This window comes from Portunus trituberculatus, chromosome 15, assembly GCF_017591435.1.
Source record: "Portunus trituberculatus isolate SZX2019 chromosome 15, ASM1759143v1, whole genome shotgun sequence".
In the NCBI taxonomy this organism is placed as follows: Eukaryota; Metazoa; Arthropoda; class Malacostraca; order Decapoda; family Portunidae; genus Portunus; species Portunus trituberculatus.
In genome coordinates, this window is record NC_059269.1 from 18,399,171 (window position 1) to 18,423,628 (window position 24,458).

Below are 24,458 nucleotides of genomic sequence, written 5' to 3' on the forward strand. Positions count from 1 at the left end.
TCCTCCTCTTCCTCCTTCTTTACTCAAGTGATTTCTGTAACTTATCCTTCGTTTCCCATTCTTGGTTAGCATATTTCTTCTCAAACTTCTCTCTTCTTCTTCTTCTTCTTCTTCTTCTTCTTCTTCTTCTTCTTCTTCTCCTCCTCCTCCTCCTCCTTTCTCAGGGCATAAATGATTCCTAGATCGTATCCTTTGCTTCCCGACGCCATAAATCTTATAGTTCTGATTCTGATAACATTTCCAGGACGAGAACTAGCACTGAGAAGAATCGAAGAGCAACATCTTACTTCGCAGAACGAGAATCTAAACCCAGTGACAACATTTCCAGACCAGAAATAAGACAAGTGAAAAAAAAACAAGACCCTCAAATTTCAAGGATATGAAAGAAAAAAGACACAGAAGGGAGGAAGAACAGACAGATCCAACAATCCCAGGAAATGAAGTTAAGACGAAAAGAAATCAAAGACCAACACTCACCCAACAGATATTCCTGCGGCGCGAGAGGGTGAGCTGTGCCATTCCCGTTGAGCTGCGGCCGCGGGACAAGACTGAGGGGGTTCTGCAGGTTCTGGAGATTCTGTAGAGACTGTAGGTTCTGTAGGGGAAGCATGGGCGGCTGGCAGGTGTCTCCGTAGTTCCCGTAGGAAGAGCGGCGCCCCTCTCTTCTGTTCCCGTCAATAGCGTTCTGTAGCTCGGTGGGGTTAGACAGCTTCATCTTCTCACATTCCAGAGGGTACAAGTATTTCATGTACCTGTGGGAAGAGAGAGGGAGAGAGGGGGAGAGAGAGAGAAAGAGAGGAGAGATTAGTAATTAGCATGGCGGATTATGAGGTTAAATAATAAAGTAAATGAATAGATAATGGAGAAGATAACAGATAAACCCAAGAATAGTAACGGGAATAGGTCACGAACAGCCGAACAGCAAGGACAACTAACACTAAGACGCACATTTCTCATTATGAAACTGCCCTAGAAAAAAAAAAAAAACAGCATTTATTTGAACAGAAACACAATTCTTACACCAAAACAAGAAACACACACACACACACACACACACACACACACACACACACACACACACGTACACACTGTCAATCTTCCCCCCTCTCTCCCTCTCCCTCTCTCTCTCTCTCTCTCTCTCTCTCTCTCTCTCTCTCTCCACCACCACCACCACCACCTTTACTAACCCTCCCTTATGAGAGCCACAGGCGGGACAGCGAACCTCAACCACACTAGTTTAAGCAAATACTTTATAACACGCATTCCACCCGCCGCCCCCCGTCACGCCACAACGATCCCTCCGTCACAAGCCCACTGCGTCGCTAATCGAGTCCTCAGAAGCTGCGTGGATGCGTCCCTTGTGCCCTTAGTAATGTGTATTTTGATTCACTTTAATGTATCTCAATTTTAGAGTGCCGTTGGCTGTGCCTGGCGAGGGAAGCTGCGCGGAGGAGTACAAGGAGTAAGGGGAGGAGAAGGAGGAGGAAGAGGAGGAGGGCGGGGCTTAAGACGAGGAGGTGGTGAGGTTTGATGAAGTAAAAGAAAAAAAGAGAGGAGGAAAGAGAGATGAGAGAAGGATGGAGGAGGAGGAAAAGGAGGACAGAAAAAGAACATGATAAGATTTGATTAACAATAAAAAGTAAGGAGATAAGGATGAACTATTACAGGAGAATGAGAAGGAGGAGGAGGAGGAGGAGGAGGTAAAGGAGGAGGAGGAGGAGGAAGAGGAGGAGGAAGAAGAGAAGTTTGATGGACGGGAAAAGAATAGGTGAAGATATCCTGGCTGAGGAACGTCAATTTACATTTTATTTCAATTTTATGTAGATTTTACGTTTACTGACTGAGAGAGAGAGAGAGAGAGAGAGAGAGAGAGAGAGAGAGAGAGAGAGAGATTAAGATTGCTAGAAAGTGTGTTTACAGCAATCATGTGACCCCATAAAAGGCTAGAGAGAGAGAGAGAGAGAGAGAGAGAGAGAGAGAGAGAGAGAGAGAGAGAGAAAATGGTGGATCGTGGCATTAATCCGTCTTAATTGAAACGAAAAAAAAAATACAAACAATTAAGTAAAAATCATTCAACGATTATTCCTTCTTCTATTCATTCTGACTCTCATTCCTTCCAACTCCTTTACTGTTCCCGTCCCAAAACACGTCTCTTTCTCTCTCCCTCTGTGTACCAGCGACTCTACATACAGAAAAGCATGGTGTGTGGGAGTGTCTTGTGATGAGGGAAAGATGTTAAAGAATGTGTCAAAGAAGAGAGAGGTTTACATAATAAGAGCCATCGTATAATTAGTAGCCAAGAAGGTACTAGTAAACTACAAGTAGGAAAACTGGATAGAAAAGCATAAGATTCCTCTCCAACCATTAGTGTCTTTTATAATGTGGTGGCTGATAGTAAACTGCGTGTGGAAAACAGGATACAACAGTGCAAGACTCCTCCCGAATGATCACTCTCTATAACTTTCTGGCTAGGAAGTTAAAATACCATGAAATTTACAACTAGAAAGTCAAAAGATAGTATTCGCCCAACGTGGGGCTCGAACCCACGACCCCGAGATTAAGAGTCTCGTGCTCTACCGACTGAGCTAGCCGGGCACATGTTATAGGCAAGAAGCTACAAGAAAAGGATATCCATTACTCTTTTGTTCCTCTGTTTCAATGATTTTGTGCTGTATTTCTGTTGTTAGTCTTCATCGTGATTCTATTAAAAACTATTTCTGTTTCTGTCATTCCTACTCTTCCTCCTTCTTTACAACATCTGCAATATTTCAATCTTCCAACAGGTTAGATTAAGTTAGGTTAGATTAAGTTAATTAGTTTAGTGTTTACCTTCCTCTTAACCTAAAACTACTATTTCTACTACTACTACTACTACTACTACTACTACTACTACTACTACTACTACTACTACTATCATTCCAACAACTACACCGATATTCTCACAAACTCCACTCTTTCCACCACTCCTCACTTACTACTACAAACTACATACCACCTACTCTTCACCACCACCACCACCTCCTTCTTCACCTTCCCGTGTCTCTACTACACCTTCACACACTCCTCTCACTCCTGCTCGCTCCGCCCCCCCAAGCAGCGAACCTCACACACCTCTCGTGTTTAATGGCTGTTTTATACCGCCATCATGAGCGTGCGGGGCCTGGTGCGGGGAGCAGGGCGCTGGTGTATCTTGTACCCTCCCGTTGCTGCCCGCTAACAACCCGTGTGCTGCCTACCCCCAAACCCCCGAGCTGGAGATTATGGGCCTGCGCGCTGTAGTGGTAATGTCGTGTCATTTGTCTGGTGGGGTTTTCTCAGGGTCTCTCGGGTGTCTCTGGGAGTCTGTAAGGGTCTCTGGGTCTCTCTTTCGCTGTCTCTGTCTCTCTTTCTCTCTTTCTCCTCGAGGCAGTGACTGTACCCCGAGTATCAATTGTGGAAAGTTGTGGAATTTTTGTTTTTTTTGTTTGTGCTCTCTCTCTCTCTCTCTCTCTCTCTCTCTCTCTCTCTCTGGTTTGCTATTATTTTCTTTTACTGTCACTTTCTTAGTAATTCTAGTTCAGGTCATCACGTGAGGACGGCCAAGTCAGTTGTGTCCTTTGTATCTATGTAACTCCCCCCACCCCTCTCTCTCTCTCTCCAATAAAAGTGGCTTAGCTTAGCAAAGTTGAGTTACGAACGAGGCACAAAAGGCACAAAAGTCACCACGTTTTACTTAGACTTACTGACGCATGTGAGCACCGAAGTCATGTGTGTCTTGCGCGGCGCCTCTGCTTGAATATTAAGAGGAGGCTTAGCATACTGGGGTCAAGGGAAGCCGTCCTCTTTGGTATAAACATTCAGGAATTCGCAACTTTATTCAGAGCATCGGGAAAGGAGAGAGGGAATGAAATGTACGCGTGATAAGTAGAGATTAGCCAGGCTTTCTCTGCTCACCAACGCAATGGGAGTGGTATGCGGGTTAGCTTCGTGAGGGATGGACTACACTCAGTTATTACTATGCGAGTAAAGAGGACATGGATGTAAAGAAGAGAGGGAGAGATGTAGAGAATTAGAACGAGGAAAGTGGGAAGCTAAACAGTTCAAAAGAAAGAAGTGAAGAGTGGAAGAGTTAGTGGAAGAAAAGTAGACTGATAAAAATTACGTAAAAAAAGGAAAGGAAAGTTGGGAAAATAGACAAAAAAGGAATGTGCAAGATATGAAAAGGATGGAAATATTGGGTTACAAAAGAGGAAATGCAGAAGATACGTGGAAGATTACGGATGTAGGAAGTAAAGAAATGGAAGACTGAGAAAAGTAGATAGAAAGAGGATGTAGAAGATCCGCAAGATGAACAAAACAATAAAAAAATGTAAGAATACAGAAAAATAAAGATAAAAAAGTGAACAATGAAAAAAATAGAAGATAAAAAGAGAGAAATAAAAGAAACACACTTGAAACTAAAGAATACAAAAAAATACCAGAAAAGAAAACTAGTGATAATAGACACTGGAAGAAAAAAGAGAGAGAAAAGAAAACTAGACAAACATTTTTACGAGTAAGGGAAAGTGAAGCAGTTATAAAAGGGAAGTCATTGAGATGTTTCAGGTGAAGTTAAGCCAAGGGGAAGTTGTAAATATACGGAATAATAGAGCAGTGGGAGCGGAAGGAATTGAGGGTAGGAAGCATGGCAGTGTGGAGGAGGAGGAAGAGGGGAAGAGAAAGAAGAGGTAATATTTCAAAAGGTGGAGGTGAGGTGGCCATAAATTAAGAGTTTACCCAGTTTACGAAGGAGTTTACTGCATCCTCGTTAACTTATACCAATCCAACATGCTACTCCTACTACTACTACTACTACTACTACTACTACTACTACTACTACTACTACTACTACTACGACTTCTACTTCTATTACTACTACTACAAAAACAACAACTACTATTACTATTCGTACTACTACTACTACTGCTACAACTACTACTACTATTACTAGTACTACTTCTATTGTGTGTGTGTGTGTGTGTGTGTGTGTGTGTGTGTGTGTGTGTGTGTGTGTGTGTGTGTGTGTGTGTGTGCGTGTGACAAATGGTAACGAAAAAATAAATGATAAAAACTCAACATTTCTATGAGTAAGTAGATCAACACCTTCCTCTCAACTTTATAATCAGACCAAACAATAACAACATACTAACGAAATCCCTTCCTTCCCTTCTCTTCCCTTCCATTCTTCAAGCTCTGCCGATCCCGTTTCCCGCCAAGGTCACCTCCACCACCACCACCATCACCACCACCACCACGACTACTACCATCAACTCCACATAATCACCGTCAAACTCTTTATAGCTTCCAAAGTCCTCCACTGAGCCTTCCTTTCTTCTTTCCCAGAATTGAAGAAAGAGAATGGCAATACAATAAACTCGTATTCTTAAACATTCCAGAGCTTTTTTTTCCTCTTACCAGACTCTAATGAAAGTTGCTGGAGGTTTTCAAGGGTGCTTTTATAATTGCGGGTTGTATATAAAGCTATTGTGAGTTTTTAAGTAGTATTTCCATGATCAAAAGCTGTAGTTAACGTTATTGGGATAATTTTTTCAAGGGTGTCTTCAAAATGCTAAGCTGTAGTGAATGTTACTGTGACTTTTGAAGTGTTCTCTTTCTGATTACAAGCTGTATTGAAAGTTACGAGTTTCCAAGTAAGTCTTCATAATGGTAGTGATAGTTTAGCAATAATTCTACGCCATCAGTTACAAAATATCAATGAAAACACGAACAGTCATCTCTGTGGCATCTAAAAACAGCTGTTATGAAACCACAAAGCGCTAACGAATACGGACCTCGGTGTTTGAATTCCTGAAGACTTATTTAGAGGATGTGAGGGCGGCGGGGGAGGTGTGGGGGGCGGTGAGGGGATAGTGTGAGGGTGGCGAGGGGGCGGTGTGGTTGCGTGGGAGGCGGAGAAAGGAAGGCAGGCTGGGAAGCAAGACGGTAGCGGGCGAGGGCTGGCCAGGGCGTGCGGGAGGCGTGGTTCGGGCTGACTTACGTTCGGCGCACCTTCCGTTTACGAGCACGCGGACCCAGACGGGCTTCCTTAATTCAGTGGTCAGTGTGGGATCTCGCGGAAGACTGTTAGATACGAGGGCGTGAGTACGTATGGCACACACACACACACACACACACACACACACACACACACACACACACACATTCTTAGGCAAGGTAAGAGACTGTAAAGGTAAAGATTAAAAAAATGTGTGAGAAAATCCTCTTTTTTCAGTCACGGTGATAAATGAATATTACAGAAAAAATGTGTGTGTGTGTGTGTGTGTGTGTGTGTGTGTGTGTGTGTGTGTGTGTGTGTACAACAATTACGTTTCAGGAAGGAGTAAGTACGTAACAGTATTACAGGACGGTACACAACGAACTTCACTCAATCTAATTAAATGTACAGTTAGGTAAGAACACATATACTCCTTCCCCCAACAAACACACCCACACACACACACACACACACACACACACACACACACACACACACACACACACACACACACACAGACACACACACACCGACCCACCCACCCACATACAGACACACATACAGACATGCAACACTATCTAAGGCCATTACAGGAGAGAAATTATGCTGGTGGTGAATCGAGAACCTTAGAAGATGACCAAACACTTCACTAATAACTGGAGGGAGTATCGGTGCTACAATGGTTTACGAGTAAGGGAAGTAGACGCAATACGCCCCTACACACCTAATGCATTTGTCAGTATTTGGGATGAGTAAAGTAGACAGGAAAGAGTGTGGCGGCCGTCCTCTCCTGTCCTCGCCTGTCCTTACTGAGTCTGACGGCCATATTCAGAAACGCCTTGCCTTTTCACCACGACAATTTTTCAAGTCCCCTTTAGACAACTAGCTGAGTTTTCAAGACAGTTTATCCTTATGATCAATTAGAAATATTGCTAATCCATCACCAAAACCATAAAAATACCCTTAAGAACATGAATATCTTCAATTAGAGTCTTTGGAAATAATCGTCGCGAGAGTGCAAAGCGTTTCTGAATAAGGCTATGAAAACTATCGTCCAAACCCCATTCCATAGCAGCGTCAGGCCACAATGAACCTTGCTATGGGCCAACATATGCGTGAGCGCTAGAGTGCATGGTGGCCCTGGGGAAAGGCAGAGATCCAGCACTCAACACCAGTAGCTGCGGCGGTGAGGACAGGGACAGCCCCACCATCACCCTCACCCCCACCTGTCTGTTTTGCTGTCACGGTACAGGTAGAGACAGATAGGCATATCTCACTGTCCTCAAACTTAACCTTCTTCCTCCACTTCTTTGTCACGAAGACGAGGTAAGTTGGTAGCGGGTCGTGAGAAATGTGGTTGGAGATTAATGCTAGGGTTTTTTTTATACACGAGGACACTACGACAGCGGAACTACTGGTTATTATAAAGCTGAAGTCTCCTGGAAAGACTCTAGCGAGAAAAATTAGACACACAGGGAAGAACAGACTCCTTATCCTAACTTTTCTAACCAGTCTGTCAACGTGAACTTAACTCAGAATCATGCAGCTCAGACACAAAGCCTACAAACAGTCCATTAACTAACATTCATTCATGGTGCTTTACTGAGAAGTGTATGTTTATAACGCTCATACGATACACACTACTGCACACACACACACACACACACACACACACACACACACACACACACACACACATTCACTAAATCCACACAATCTACAAGCAGTCTACATATCTCCTCAACTACTACCACTTTTCCCTTCCCCTGACCCTCCTCCTGCTCCTCCCCACCTCCCAGCGTCCCTGTCCCTTCAGTCCACCCACACCACGCCCTGCAGCGGGTGGTCTGAAGTGCAAATGGACAAATGTAACAGGAAAAGAGTGGATAGTTTTACGAACCTATAATTTCTGCCGCGATACGTGTAATGTCCAAACAAAGCATCAAGTCAGCTCACTTAATAAAAGAGGAGGCAGAGGATGCAGAGAGGACACAAAGGAAGGCAAAGAAAGAACGAAGCGCAGTAGTTCGGTTGAGTCTTAAGATGTTACTGTGATTAGCTACACTGTCACATCTAAAGTAAAAGACGGCGAGAGAGAGAGAGAGAGAGAGAGAGAGAGAGAGAGAGAGAGAGAGAGAGAGAGAGAGAGAGAGAGAGAGAGAGAGAGAGAGAGAGAGAGAGAGAGAGAGAGAGAGAGAGAGAGAGAGAGAGAGAGAACAACACCGTCACCACCAGTAATCAGACGTATCGTACACACACACACACACACACACACACACACACACACACACACACACACACACACACACACACACACTAATGGACGGAAACACCTGTCATTACACCTTAATTAACACAGCTATGGACAGTCACCTGCATGTACCGCGGTCTTCCCTCTGTCTGTCTGTCTGTATGTATGTATGTATGTCTGTATGTATGTATGTCCATCTGTCTGTCTGTCTGCCCTCACACTAAAACTTCCTCTTTGTGTTGCTTACCTCTTCCCATCCTCCTCCTCCTCCTCCTCTTCTTCTTCTTCCTCTTCCTCTTCCTCCATATATCTCCCTTTGTCTCCCCCTTCTTCTACATCCTTCTCATCGTCTTCCTCTTCCTCCTCCTCCTCCTCCTCCTCTTTTTCCTCTTTTCCCTTCCGTTCTTATTCCTCTTCCTCCTCCTCCTCCTCCGCCCTATTTCTCTTTTTTACGTCTTCGAAACTAACTCATTCCAACTCGTATTCTCTCCTCCTCCTCCTCCTCCTCCTCCTCCTTTTCCTCCTCATGGCGCTGCACCACAAAAGTTTCATTAGTATCACTTTACGGAAACCTAAAGAGCATCATTAAACGGGAGGAGGAGGAGGAGGAGAAGGAGGAGGAGGAGGAGGAGGAGGAGGAGGAGTTGCTGTCACTCGTTGTTTCACTCGGCAAAATTCGAGGAAGTGGCGGCAGGTGTATCGGCATAATTAGTGAGCAATTATCTCAATATTTATGATCACAAGGTAATGCTCAGTGTGGTTACCTGTGTGTGTGTGTGTGTGTGTGTGTGTGTGTGTGTGTGTGTGTGTGTGTGTGTGTGTGTGTGAGAGAGAGAGAGAGAGAGAGAGAGAGAGAGAGAGAGAGAGAGAGAGAGAGAGAGAGAGAGAGAGAGAGAGAGAGAGAGAGAGAGAGAGAGAATGTTTTGGTTACTAACTTATAAAAGAATTCTATAGCAATAACTTGAAAAAAAACTGTACAAACAACAACCACAATAATGACAAAAGTGTGCACTGACAACAACAACAACAACAACAACAACAACAACAACAACAACAACAACAACAACAACAACAAACAACTACTACTACTACTACTACTACTACTACTACTACTACTACTACTACTACAACAACTTCGATACATAGGAAGAGTGTGGACGTTGTGGGCGGCAGAGCGAGAGTGTGGGCGGGGTTTCTTCGCCTGGGGCTATTCGTCTTCACTTACTTAATTGTTACCTATGTGTGTACGTCTCTCTCTCTCTCTCTCTCTCTCTCTCTCTCTCTCTCTATCAAGATACTTTAAACAAATCAATAAAACGTAAAGATAAGGAAATCAGTGTCGAAATGTAAAGAAAAACCGCCAAACACTGCCACTATCAAGAAAACTATACAAAATAATGCTTAAGTATGAAAAAAAACTGCTAAATTCTACTAAATAATTCCAAACCACAGTCGTCATTACCCAACAGCCTCAGGTCCCATCGCCCCCTATCGCCCCGAGCAGTGTTTATCGTTTCTACCGAGCACCAGGAGCGGCAATCACTGTTATTATGCCGATGGTCTGGCCCACAACTCGCCGCTACCAGTCTCCAAGCACAGCAGCCGCGTTATGACTATTCAGAAACGCTTTGCTCTCTCACCGTCACTGCTTTCCAGGGGCTTCGGTTGAAGATACTCGTGTTTTTAAACTATCCAGTAGCATGACGCGTTTCCATATTCATTCTGGTTCCTATTTGAAGATTTTATACAATTTCAGAAACTTATGTGGGGAATTAAAATAGTGTACACAGTGGCCATTAATCTACTGACCTCCATAGACCTTTCCTAGAGTCAATAAAATGGTCTAATCGTACACAAATCTCAAGGTAAAAATGTGTTACGGTATTGAAGAAGTTATGAGTATTTTTATGGTTGTGGTGATGGATTGGCAAGATTTCTAGTGTATTAATAGGAGAAACTGTCTTAAAACACCCGGTTAGCTGTCTCTGTGGCCTTGAAAAATTGCCGTAGTAAGAGAGGAAGGAGTTTCTGATTATGGACCTTTAGTATGCCACCTGTTCTTGGGATCTCTTGCCTCCTTTATTGTGCTCGTGTTTCTGCTTCTGGTGATGTTGGTGCTTGTGTTGTGCTTGTGTGTAGCGAAGAGTCAGGCAAGTTCCGGTGTTGAGTGTGTTTTTGTGTGTTTGAGGGTGTTTCAACGTAATTTTGATGGTGTTTTTGGTGTTTGTTGGTGTTTTTGTGAGGTAGGTGTTGTGGTAGGGGTGTTGGTGGTGATGGTGGTGGTAGTAGTAGCAGTAGAGGTGGTAGTAGTAGAAGTAGTAGTAGTAGTAGTAGTAGTAGTAGTAGTAGTAGTAGTAGTAGTAGTAGCAGCAGCAGTAGTAGTAGAGGCGGTGGTAGTGGTGGTGGTAGTGGTAACAGTAAAGCAATAGGAATAACACACACACACACACACACACACACACACACACACACACACACACACACACACACACACACACACACACACACACACACACACATACATCTTAACATCACATTAAGCCCCACCGTTTCCATCCTCCTCCTCCTCCTCCTCCTCCTCCTCCTCCTTCTCCTTAAACAGACCACTGAATACTTGGATAATGGGTGGAAACTCGAAGACCACAGCCCATTATTCTTGCCACTGTGAAGCCCCATCACCCACACGCCCATCCCGCCTCATCATTAATGCAAACCTCAATTCCCCGAGATGGGCGACCGTGGGAAGGCGCGGGCGGTGCTTCGTATTTGGGTTAAAGTCTTCTTAGGGCTTACTCACCCCATTTTTTCGTTTGTTAGCTAACCAACAAAGAAAATTCAATCGTAAAATGGTTCCACAATCACCTCATTGCTGTTTTTTGCTTGCCAGTGTATAAAAAATGGAATACCGATGATTTTTTTGTGTGTGGGGAAGGTTCAGGAACACAGAAGTAGGAGTATCATGCTAATTTGAGCTCAGTGATGTGCATCGTCGACTTTCTAGGTCAGGGCAAAGTTCACGAATTAGAGACCCAAGCGTGATCTACCCGTGGTGCCGCAAAGCCTTTGTAGCACAGTCGGGCACATATTGTAGCTTTCTGTACTCACTTCCACTATATCCTGCATTGTTCCATAGTCTTATGTCCTCTGATTTAGTGATAATCTAATAAGACGTAGTATTTGATCGATTGTTAGCATACTTGATGATTTCATATTAATTAACGCCTTCAATACTGGGACACATTTTTACCTTGAGATTTGTGTATAATTAGACCATTTTATTGACATTAGCAAGGGTCAGAGGAGGCCATAGTCTTCACTATCTTAATCCCCCCCACATACGTTTCTGAAGCTGTAGAAAGTCACCAAATAGTAAGCAGAGTGAATATGGAAGTGCGTCAAGGTACTGAAGGGGTTAAAGAAAATATTAAACTCGGTGGAAGTCAACGTGGTGATATTCGACCAGACACTTCACGGACATGGGTAAATAGAAAGGTAATGAAGAGCAGACGTCTTTTTCTCACTTTTTCAAACAGTACTTCGACGTTTGTTGAAAATCATGGATTAGAAGAGCTTTAGTTGACTTGTGATGTCTTTTAAAGGTCTAATCGAAGACAGAATTGAGTTAATGTTATCAAACTGTCTGGAATAGAGACAACAAAGGAAACAGTGTCGTTAGTATTATCAGCACAGTAAATACTCACTGCGTCCTGAGGGTGAAGGCGGCGCTGGTGATGGAGGAGGGCAGCTTGAGGCCCTTGATGATCTCCTGCCACAGCTTCTTGTTGATGACGTCCACCAGGCCGCCGCGCTCCACCACCAGCTTGTACAGCTCGTACAGGTCCAGCACCTGCTTGGCCATGATGGGCAGCCGGTTGATGGGCGTGCCTGCGGGAGAGAGGGCGAGGTGAGGGGCGCGAGGGACGTCAGCAGGGAGGGGAGTGGTGGAGGGCGCTGGAAAATGGAGTGTGGGGAGGGAAAAGGAATGATACTCTGGCAGTAATGAGGAATGGGAGAGATAGAGGGGAATGAGAGAAATGAAGTAAGGGGCATGGAAGGGAATGGCCCAGGTCTTCAAGGTGATGGAGGAGGTGGAGAGCATGGCAGTGGTGGTGATAGAGTGGAAGCAGCAAGGGAGTGCAGAACCCATCCACTACCACCACCACCACCACCACCAGACAGTAGGACGGCCGCGACTCATTACAGGCGGAGGTGCCAACTGGGGCCAGTTATCAAGAGTGCCACGGTGACAAATGAAGCGCCAGCGATGCCGGTGTGTCACTGTTATTAATGGACCCGCGACAATTAGTGCCGCGCCAATATGGACCGGCGGGGACATGGCGGCGCGGGGCGGGTCCCTCACTGGCGGGCTGGCGGTGGTGGTGATGGTGAAGATGATGCAATAAAGGGTTGTGTACGTGTGGTGGTGAGTGGTGGTGAGTGACGAGTGATGGAGAGATGACTAAAATTGAACGTGGTGTTGCTGGTTGGTGGCGGTGGTGGTGGTGGTGGTGGTGGTGACGGAAAGTGGAGAGAGGATAAAAAATTGACATGGAGAGGAGTGTGATCGATGTCGGCGGTGCTGATGGAGGAGGAGGAGGAGGAGGAGGAGGAGGAGGCGGAGGAGGAGGAGGAGGAGGAGGAAGAAGAAGAAGAAGAGCAAGGAGGAAGTGAAATAAAAATACTAATGCGAAGTCAAGGGAAGAGAGAGTGAAGGATGGGGAGAGTTGATGAGTGACAGAACAGGAGGAGGAGGAGGAGGAGGAGGAGGAGGAGGAGGAGGAGGAGGAGGAGGAGGAGGAGGAGGAGGAGGAATGACCGAGTCTCAATATCACAACAACCCATCAGTGAGAAGATTAATGTCACAGGCGACAAGAGAGGAGTCTTTCCTAGATATTCAGAGAGAGAGAGAGAGAGAGAGAGAGAGAGAGAGAGAGAGAGAGAGAGAGAGAGAGAGAGAGAGAGAGAGAGAGAGAGAGAGAGAGAGAGAGAGAGAATCATACATTTAAAACATTTTCTTTACATTCACCTCTTAAAAATAAGTTCCTTGTAATTGTTCATTCATAAAAATATCCAATAAAAACTGCAACAACTTCACGCCTGAAATTAAAATCAATAAAAATTCCTGCCTGCTCCCCCTAGAAAGAGAGAGAGAGAGAGAGAGAGAGAGAGAGAGAGAGAGAGAGAGAGAGAGAGAGAGAGAGAGAGAGAGAGAGAGAGAGAGAGAGAGAGAGATGACTGCACTTACAGGTTTCACGGATGCGGAAAATTCACTCATTCATACCAAAGTGAGAGATGCAGTCAATTTTTTTCCTCAATTTTTCCCCTCAGGTGTTAATGGAAAGCTACCTTGCATTAGACGCAGGTGAGCAGCTTGGACGGGCAGGTAATCACGGTCTGGTATGAAAAGGAGGTTGAGGAAGCGAAGGCGTAGTGTGCTATTCAATAAAGATATATTTGTCTTGGTACACTGCCCTGCCTGCTTCTGTATTTTCTCCATCCCATGACTTGAAATTTCGGGTTTTAAATGTACAATACGCATAAATCTTTAAAAAATGTCTTTCCCTTTATAATATTTTACGTTCTTCGCTTTAGAATTTCAGATTATATCATCGTTCATCAAGTTCTGTATAGGAGCCAAAAGGTCTGTTGCTGTTTGTTTTTTTCCTGTTCCTTTGTGTGCGAGTGATGACTCTCCAACTCTGTCGCTCTTAACTCTTCTCCAGCCTCCCCGCCACTCGCACCTCACGCCGACATCCTGACAACACTGTTCGACGAGGAAACCAGAGACATTACCAGCAGCAGGAAGGAGATCCACGTGGCCGCAATCCCCGCCGTCAGCGCCACCCTCAGGCTGTATCAAACACCTGATCCATCAGCCGCCCCGCCCACACCCGCCCCGCCACTCCCACAAAGTGCCTGTCGTTACTCACCCTAAAACAGCCAGTTCCCGCCGCCCCTCCAGCCTTGCATTATCCCATTAATTGTGTGTTATTATCCGCCCCGCCCCGCCCCGGCCTCTAATTTGGCCCCGATCGCGGCCAGGTGGCGGCGCCGCGGGCACAATCGGCAACCTGACGCTATTCATGTAGACTATAAGGAGTGTGATAAGTACAGTGATTGGCGGCAGAGGTGACGGTGAAACATCTGAGTGGGGAGTGAAGCATTGTATTGCGCCACTGATACCACCGAGAGAGAGAGAGAGAGAGAGAGAGAGAGAGAGAGAGAGAGAGAGAGAGAATTGCTGAACATATGATTCACACCTGAATTATCCGCAGGTGTTTTTTTTTTCTCTCTCTCTCCTCTCCCTCCATCCTCCTCCCCTTCTGCCTCTCCTAATCTTTCCCTTTCATTAATCCCCTTCCTCTTCTTCCTCTTCCTCCTCCTCCTCCTCTTACAACTACTACTACTACTACTACTACTATTACTACTACTACTACTATTACTACTACTATCACCTCCACTCATCCATCCCTCACTTAGTACTTTTCTATCCCATCCCCAAATCTCTCTCTCTCTCTCTCTCTCTCTCTCTCTCTCTCTCTCTCTCTCTCTCTCTCTCTCTCTGGCATCATCTACTCTCACACGAAGGCCTCACCACCACCACCACAACCACCAGCACCACCACCACCACCACCACCATCACCACAACCACCACCATCATCACTACCACCACCACCACCACAGCACAGTGTATCATCAACCATCAGTTCGGTCTGACTTATGGCGTGGGAACACGGTGATGTGCCGCCGCTACCACGCCCTCCTGCCCCAGCTCTCCCCCGCGGCCACGCCAGGTTGACCTCAGCGAGTATTGTACAGAGGCGTACCCCTTCTCTCTCTCTCTCCCCTTCCTACACCGCCATCCGAACCTTCTGTGTGTGTGTGTGTGTTGTGCATGTGTGTGTGTGTGTGTGTGTGTGTGTGTGTGTGTGTGTGTGTGTGTGTGTGTGTGTGTGTGTGTGTGTGTGTGTGTGTCTCTCTCTCTCTCTCTCTCTCTCTCTCTCTCTCTCTCTCTCTCTCTCTCTCTCTTATTGAATTATAATTTTACATATATTTTATTTTAATTCACTTGACATTTTCACTCATTATGCGAAACAACAATATCTTGTACAGAAAGCACCATTCTTAACTTCGCATCCTTCTGAGACATAATGAATAAGATCAAGAATACCCGATGTCACGATACTGAAAGGGGTGAAAGAGAGAAGGAAAGGTCACAATATTGAAAAGAGATCACACACTAGGTTAGGTTAGGTTGAGTTAGATTAAGAGACAAGAAGCAATACAGGGAGACAAAGAACAAAAGATGGATTGAGTACTGAAAGGGTTGAAAGAGATAAGGAAAGGTCACAATATTGACAAGAGGTCACACACTAGGTTAGGTTAGGTTAGGTTGAGTTAGATTAAGAGACAAGAAGCAATACAGGGAGACAAAGAACAAAAGGTGGATTGAGTACTGAAAGGGTTGAAAGAGATAAGGAAAGGTCACAATATTGAAAAGAGGTCACACACTAGATTAGGTTAGGTTAGGTTGAGTTAGATTAAGAGAAAGAAGCAGTACTAGGAGACAAAGGACAAGAGGTGGATTGAGTACAGAAAGGGTTGAGAGAGAGAAGGAAGGTCACAATATTGAAAAGAGGTCACACTAGGTTAGGTTAGGTTAAGTTAGATTAAGAAACAGAAGCAGTACAGGGAGACAAAGAACAAGAGGCGGATTGAGTTAGGTTAAGTTAGGTTAGGTTAGGTTGGGTTACGTTGGGCTAGATTAAATCAGGTTAGGTTGATAGACAAACAATGCAGTGAGACAAAGACAAACAACTAGAGGAACAACAGGAGGTGGGCGGCGCAAGTCAGGTGAGCCCAGAAGACTTAAGATGCATCACACTAATATTGAGACGTTGGTGGGGCTTCCTTCCCTGCAGGTGAAGCCCTACAGGGGTGAGATAACAAAGAGAGAGAGAGAGAGAGAGAGAGAGAGAGAGAGAGAGAGAGAGAGAGAGAGAGTAGAGAGTAGTAGTAGTAGTAGTAGTAGTAGTAGTAGTAGTAGTAGTAGTAGTAGTAGTAGTAGTAGTAGTAGTAGTAGTAATAGTAGTAGGAGCGTAATTGAAAAAAAAAATTGGAAAAGAAACAATAATTGGGAAATGTCCAAAATAAGAAGAAACAAGGAAAAAGGAAGAGGAAGAGGAGGAAGAGGAAGAGGAGGAGGGTGTATTGAGCAATGGGCCGCTAATCTAATCCCCTTCACCTAACCACCTTCCACGTAACAGGACCTCCCCATTAAGGCATTTGTAGCGAGGGAGAGAATGAACAAGACGAAGGGGAGAGAACTAAAAAAAAGATGAAGGGAGGAAGGAGAGTGAGGAGAGAGAGACAGTGAGGAAAGTGATGATAAAATGGAACAGTGAAGTCAGTCTAGGCTACTGTTATCTTATTTTAGGTCTTGAAAAAAAAAATGCGTTAAAGATATCAGGTTTCCATGTATTTCAGTGATTTTGCTCAGTGAATGAACTATCTACGAGTATCCGAGACAGAAATGAAGTTAAGGCAAACGGCGAACACTGATCTTCAACGGAGTGATGACGCGCCAAACGCAGCCAGACACTAAGGGCACTTGAAAACGAGGCTCGGTGTCCACGGTAACCAGAGTCAATTTATGGTTCTGCGGTGACCTGATGCCCAGCTAGGAAGGAGCTGAAGTTTGAGGACAGAGAGAGAGAGAGAGAGAGAGAGAGAGAGAGAGAGAGAGAGAGAGAGAGAGAGAGAGAGAGAGAGAGAGAGAGAGAGAGAGAGAGAGAGAGAGAGAGAGAGAGAGAGAGAGAGAGAGAGAGAGAGAGAGAGAGAGAGAGAGAGAGAGAGAGAGAACCTCGACAGTTTGTTCTTGAATTTACGACTTGGTGATTCAAACTGGTGCGATACTTGGCGGGTGGGGGACTAACTAGTACCAGACAAGGGGAGTACATGCACTTTATCCCTTGCACAGCACACGTCCTCACCCACAAGGCGGAGGCGGGGAGAGCTTGAACCTTGGAGCCGCGTGACACAAGAGAGGGCCTCGCGTGTGGCCAGCTGAAGGAGGAGAAGGAGAGAGAGGAAAGAGAGCAAGAGACAATAAAAGAGACAACCACCCGTACGGCAAGAGACAATAATGCAGGCGTTGGCTTGTGTGCAGGGAGTAGTAAAACTGAGGCCTCCCAGCGGGCGAGTGACCACGCTCCATCAGGGAACCGCTGACCACCTCGGAGCCTCCCGCGTCCTTCCTCCGGGCTGGTCCAGACGCCGCGCCTCGCCTCGCCCATCAACCCTCCCGACCAGAAATAGCCAATGGCGTATATTCTCCCTCTGTTACCTACGCGTCGCCCTTAATGGCCAACTGAAGCCTTTGTTTCTCTGCTCACCCCTGACAAGTTAACCCTGACTATCCCTGTCTTTTTTTCCCTCTCCCTCTCTCTCGCTCCTTCCATATCCAGTCACCTTTCTTTCCCTCCCCACGAAGCAAGACAAATTTCCAGAAGTCCTCTATAATTAGAAAACCGATCTTGTCCCTGCTCCTGCCTCTTTCCTTCCTCCTCCCCCACTACCCGTAACGCTATCGCCCAATAACGGCCCCGCAGCAGGAACTAAAAAGAAATATACAATTAGCGACAAAGGGACATGGAGCCCCCGACGGATGTCCCCCACCAGACCCCGGGAGCTCCGCCGCCAGCCTTATTATGCTCCCTAATTAACCTTCCACGAGAGGACGGGACAGGGCGGGAGGCGAGGTGAGGGGTTGGAGGTTCACTGGCCACCGCGATGCCTTAAACTTGAGGTGGACAGGATCAGAGGATGAATGGACGCAGTAACCGATTACAATTAACTTGAGGCAGAGGGTTAGAACTACATTTACCAGCATCTACATGGGGTATTCCAGTTCTAACCCTCACGAAATGACAATCAAGCTTTTTCCTCCATTTTCAGCTTGTTAATCTCGAAAATGATAAAAGACTTGCAGCTTTAGTTGAAATGCAGAAGTAAGAATATTTCTCCTCGTTCCTTCATTCCTCCAGTACTTATTTTCCATTTTCTTCATCACTTCTTCCCTCTGCTAACTCAAATACATGCTCAAGATCTCTCCCTTCCTTAGTCCAGTCCTCTGGTGTGTGTGTGTGTGTGTGTGTGTGTGTGTGTGTGTGTGTGTGTGTGTGTGTGTGTGTGTGTGTGTGTGTGTAATTGTTTATGTATGTATGGACGTCTCGTTTTGGCTCTCCTCCTCCTCCTCCTCCTCCTCCTCCTCCTCCTCCTCCTCCTCCTCCTCCTCCTTCTCCTCCTCCTCCTCCTCCTCCTCCTCCTCCTCCTCCTCCTCCTCCTCCTCCTCCTCCTCCTCCTCCTCCTTCGTCACCACTATACATATAAGCTTTTAGGAGTCAATTCGTTTCGCCATCCCCCCTCACCACCACGACCTCTCCCTCACCACTACACCCCTCCCAGGTCCCACACATCAACACACAGCAATAAAACCATTACATATGCCACACACGGCGCTGGACAATCGCCTCAGCTTGCCTTCAGGTCACGGCTTAAGGGCATGGTAGGATATGGAGAGGTGGACATACGCTTCCTTCCGTCTCTCAAGATCATATAAAAACCATATGGGAGTTTTAATTCAATTTTTTTCTCTTAACCTTTGTCACTTTTATTTTGTATTAGGTTATAAAAGTATTCATTTAACTTGATTCTAATGTGTTTTTTTCTCCTTAGCTTTACTTTTTTTAATTCGTAATAATGTGTTCAGTAAAGCATTTGTTAGTAACTGCTATTTTTTTTTCTCTTCATTCTACCATGTTTGATCCTTTTCAGTTAAAAAATGTAGGAATAAAAGAACACAGTAAGAGGGCAGTTAATTTACAAAAGGCAATTGAACACCATTTAGTTGGCTGTTTAGTAAAATTCCTATTAAAAAATACGGAATTACTAACTTTGCAGAGAAGGAAGAAAAAATCCCTCAGATTTAGAATAATATAAATAACTTTAATTTTTCCTTTAATTGAATTCCTTAAAGTATGCATAACTTATCATCCTGCCTTTCTTTCTTATTTTCCTACACACACACACACACACACACACTCTCTCTCTCTCTCTCTCTCTCTCTGCTAGACATCCTTCACCATTCTCTGGCGTCCCTTCTCTATCCTGCGTGCCTGCCTGCCTCTGTCTGGTGCGGAGGACGAGGGAGTGTTTGCAGTAACCTGACGCGGCTTGTGTCTGCCAGCATTAGGGGAACAGAGGTAAACAAAACAGTACTGGACCTAAACTTGCGGCCGGGGAGGCTCTGTAGGGGATGTTTATGTCCGGGATGTACCAGGATAAAGGAGCAGGAGAAGGTGGAGAAGGAACACATATGAACACAAACGAATGGTAAATATCAAAATATATGTTTGTTCTTACGGGGTTGTCTGTAGAGAACTGAAAGAAGATGAGAAAGAAAAGGAGGAAAAAGAGAAAAATTAAGAGTAAAAGCGTAGAGCGAAAGAGGAGGATTAATACTACTTACAGAAATACGTAAGAAAAGACTGGAAGGGTTGTCTGTAGAAAACTGAAACAAGATGAGAAAGAAGAAGGAAAAAGAGAAAAAATTAAGAGTAAGAAACGTGGAGCGAAAGAGGAGGATTAATACTATATGCAGAAATACGTAAGAAAAGATTGAAAGTGAATAAATAACTGCTTAAGACTAAGAGAAGATTAAAAACGGACGAGAACTAAAAGAAGATGAGGATGATGATACTTAAGTCTATAATTAGATGAACATATTGCACCATGAAAATATTACCGATGTGAGGATTACAATTTTTTAAAGGTAATGTTCTAAAAGGCACGATTTACTCTCCTTATGTAAACAAAATGCAAATGAGGAGAGAAAAAAAACGGAAGAAGAGCGAGAATAAAAAGGAAGGAAAGCAAACAGTGATATAATAAATGACAAGAAAAAGGGTAAGAAAACACGAGTCATGAAGAAGAATTAGGAACACAGAAGGAATGAAAAATTGAAACTGCAGGAAAGTAAGAAGAAAATTCAGTAAAGACTGAAAAAAGGCTGAAATGTGAAGGAGAGAAAAATAAAGATAGGAGATAAAATCGTATAGAGTTTAAGGAAAGACTAAAAAAAAAAATGTTGCAATGTGAAAGAAAGAAAAAAAAGAGAAAAATTGTAGAGTAACTGGATAAGAAAAATATATAAAAAACGAAAATTTCAAAAGACAATGAATGAAATATTGAAAACAGATCACAGATGCGATAATACAAAGAGAGGAGACAGACAGACCAGTGAGAGTGGAGGGAGGGTGGAAGACGAGGACGAGAGGAGAGGCCATCTGGCGGCGGTAATGCAGTGAGACCAGTAAATAAGTTGTTTATGGAGGTGGATGGTCACGACCTGTTCTGAAACCCCGAGGCGGATGGTCCTATGTCTCCTGTTCTTCTAAGACGACCACCACCATCGCCACCATACCGCACTCTCCCTCTCTCCATCCATCCAGCTTTCCTCCCCTCTGTCCAATCTATCCACCTAACTTTCTTTCCCTTCCTTTCTTCTTCCGTCCTTTCATCCATTCATTCGTCTTTTTCCTTCCTCATTTCTTTCAGCCGTCCATCCATCTAACTTCTCTCCTATCCTTCCACATTTTCTTTTCTCCGTAAGTTCTTCTATTAATCCATTTAACTTATCCTCTCTCCTTTCATCCGTCTATCCATCCCTTCTTCCCTCCCCCATCTCTCCCTCCCTTCTTTCCTCCACATATCTATTCATCCTTTCATTCATTTACACACATAGCTCTCGATGTCAACCTTTTCTTCATCACTATTTCCTTCCCTTCTTCCACTACAACCTCATCTTTACAAGCATCATCATCATCATCAGCAGCATCACTATATATACGCGTCCTCATCCTCAAACACGTAACACCATCACCACTATCGCGTGACTATGAACATAAAACAAACATTTATTATTATTATTATTATTATTATTATTATTATTATTATTATTATTATTATCATATCATCATCATCATCATCATCACTGAGAGAAAAAAAGATGGCCAAGCACTGCCAGAGAGAGAGAGAGAGAGAGAGAGAGAGAGAGAGAGAGAGAGCGACCCGTGAAGGCGTGATGGATGAGCAATAAATTCTCAAAGACAATCCCCGTCTCTCTCTCTCTCTCTCTCTCTCTCTCTCTCTCTCTCTCTCTCTCAAACCCAACAACCATTTTCGATTTTGTTTGAAATGAAACCCTCTTTACATTATTTATTGCTAGAAGTGTGTAAGTGAAGGAAGGAAAAGAAGGAGGAAGAGAAGGACTACCAGGAGGAGGAGGAGGAGGAGGAGGAGGAGGAGGAGGAGGAGGAGGAGGAGGAGGAGGAGAAGGAGGAGAAGCTTTGGTCTTAGGGTTCAGGGCGGTCTGTCAGGGCTCAAGGTCCCCTCCCTTCGTCTCCCTCACACTCCCCTACCTCGTGCCCCTATAAAGGTAACCACAGCCAGGCGTTCGGTGCTTTACCCTCCCTATCACAAATTGTCGCAAAACCCCATGGCACACTCGCCCTTCTCCCCTTCCTCCTAACAGACGAACTTCCGCCCTTACGCACTGAATCAACAAGGGTGAAAAAAGGCCACTAAACAGACTGTCTTTTACGTTCCTCTGGCCTTGGGTAGAATGACATCTCGGCCTCTTTTTCTTCCATTAAAACTACATCTATAGAATCGCTCCCCCTCACTTTTTTTTTTCCTTTTTTGCTTGATCCATAAAACGTGTGGTTACTGAGAGATCCTGGCCTGGTTTGGGGGCTTTCGGGGTTCAAGCAGTCGTAGTCCAGCGATGGTGGGGATTTTCTATAGTGTATTCTCGCCCTGTCCACCTCTTTCACTAGGGAGGCGGAGGCGACGGACTTAATTCAACTTGGTTTGGGTAATTGGGAGTGAACGAGTGAGGAAGTGGAAGAACTGGGCTTATGGGGCAGTTACTTGGGTGTCGGATAGCTCAAATGGTTGTCTGTATCTCTCTCTCTCTCTCTCTCTCTCTCTCTCTCTCTCTCGTGGGTGGTGTGTCTTTTAGAGGCGCCACCCGTGTTCCTCAGACCGCACCACATCCTGCCGTGAAGGGAAGGAGGAGGGATTAAGGGGCGGCGCGAAGAAGGACCGGGGAGGGAGATCGAATGGGAGGAGTTCGCCGCTGAAAGGTTGTTGGCGCACCGGTCTGTCAAATGGTAGACTTCTTCACTGGCATTGTACTGTGCGTGGTGTGCCTCTTGCTTCATGATTTCGGAGGCTAATGTAACGTTACTAGATTTTTGTGATTGGTAGATAGAAAGGCAGTGCGTTTTTGTTTCTGTATGTGTCTGTCTGTCTCTCTGTTTGTCTATCTCTGGATTTGCCTACCTATTTGCCTGTTTCTCTCTTTTTCTCTCTTTTACTAACATACCCACTACATGAGAGAGAGAGAGAGAGAGAGAGAGAGAGAGAGAGAGAGAGAGAGAGAGAGAGAGAGAGAGAGAGAGAGAGAGAGAGAGAGAGAGAGAGATACCACCCAGCAGGGCCTCCTTCCTGTGGGTGGCGGGGAAGCAGGTTACTTCCAGCCTCTGTTATGGAGGAAGAATGGAATTGAGCAACGACACGAGGAAACGACTCTCCCTATGTGTGTGTGTGTGTGTGTGTGTGTGTGTGTGTGTGTGTGTGTGTGTGTGTGTGTGTGTGTGTGTGTGTGTAAAGACTGAGTGAATGACTGAATGAATGAGTAAATGAATGAATAGGTAATCTAATATATGGAAGAATGAATGAATGAACGAATACATGAGTAGATGAGTAATATTCTTAGGAAATAAAGAAATGAAATAAGAAAAAAAAATAAGAATGTCTGAAAACTTATTAAATATTCTACCAAGAGAGCAAGGAAAAATTAGTGAAATAGTTTATGGAGACTGTGGCCATTAACATTCTGACCTCCTCTAATGTCAATAAAATCGTCTAATCACACCCAAATCTGAAGGTCAAAATGCGTCCCAGTATTAAAAGGTTAAAACATAACTTAGTGTTTCTTCCCATTATCAAACCTGAACTTCGTGTGAATATTCAAGTACTCTGTAAATTATCAACTTGAGGCTAATAAAATACCAACACAGGAACATAAAGAATACAGAAAGCTGCAGAAAACCGTATAACCAACACGAGACAGTCCCTATATAAAGAAATAATATGAACACCAGACAACAATCACCTTCAGGAAATTGTCTTGTGTATAAAAGTGACAGACAACTAGGATGGTTATGACAATGGTGATCATAGGAGTAACAGTAATAGTGATCTCAGTGTCTGACCTGATAATGGTGAAATGAGAAGGGTAGAAATCAGAGGTAACAGTCATACAGAAACACAAAACAGCGAATGTTCCCCCGTTCCCCCAAAAAGGAGCACGGAAAAGACAAAAAAAACAGGAGAAAAGAGACGACAAAAAAGACAAGGGAACAAGAAAAAAGACAGGGGGATACAGTTCCCCCCGCGCCACAATACGAAAGCGGGTCGTAAAAGGGAGCGTTTATGCAAAGTCCGCGACGAAACGCTCAGTAATAAGGAAGAGCCTCTAAAGTGCATCTTAACCGGCCATTTCCTCCATTCATAAACGTCCATACACAGTTACACACACGTTACGCAAGACACAGTAATTGCACGCACACACACACACACACACACACACACACACACACACACACACACACACACGGGTAATAACCTTCTTAAAACAATTCTGCTTTGTTTCCTAATCCTTAAACGTCGAACGGCAAGCACAGCGAGGGAGGAAGAGGGAAAGGGAGGGTAGAGAGGGAAAGAGAGAGGGAATTAGGGAGTGATCCGAGGCAACAAAGAGACGAAAGGGGAAAAAAGGGGAAAATAGGTAATAAAGAGAAATGGAACAGGGAGTGAGGAAGTAAGTCAAAGAGAAATGAGGGAAAGAGAAGAGGAAATAACAACTACGATGAAAGATTATGGAAAAAAAAGGACAGAGAGAGAGAGAGAGAGAGAGAGAGAGAGAGAGAGAGAGAGAGAGAGAGAATTGGAGAAAAGTAGGGATACATTAAAAAGAAGAAAAAGGGAATGAATGGATATAATAAAAGGAAAAAGAGGAAATTCTGAAAAGATATATTAATTTTCCAGTAAGAAATGGTGATGATG

The 24,458-nt window shown here is 44.6% G+C and overlaps 1 protein-coding gene and 1 non-coding gene across 5 annotated transcripts in view; both read right to left on the reverse strand.

The window, feature by feature from the left end:
• LOC123504167 (protein dead ringer homolog) overlaps window positions 1–24,458 on the reverse strand; it is a 221,049-nt gene that overhangs the window by 12,490 nt on the left and 184,101 nt on the right. For all 4 annotated transcript variants that reach the window (XM_045254505.1, XM_045254504.1, XM_045254503.1 and 1 more), the window contains 2 exons: window positions 11,966–12,149; window positions 478–752 (listed from right to left, as the gene is read on the reverse strand). In XM_045254505.1, coding sequence (XP_045110440.1) covers window positions 478–752; window positions 11,966–12,149 — 459 coding nt within the window. The remainder of the gene's footprint in view (window positions 1–477; window positions 753–11,965; window positions 12,150–24,458) is intronic.
• Window positions 2,523–2,595, reverse strand: Trnak-cuu. The gene has a single exon. It is a non-coding gene; the product is annotated as a tRNA-Lys (tRNA).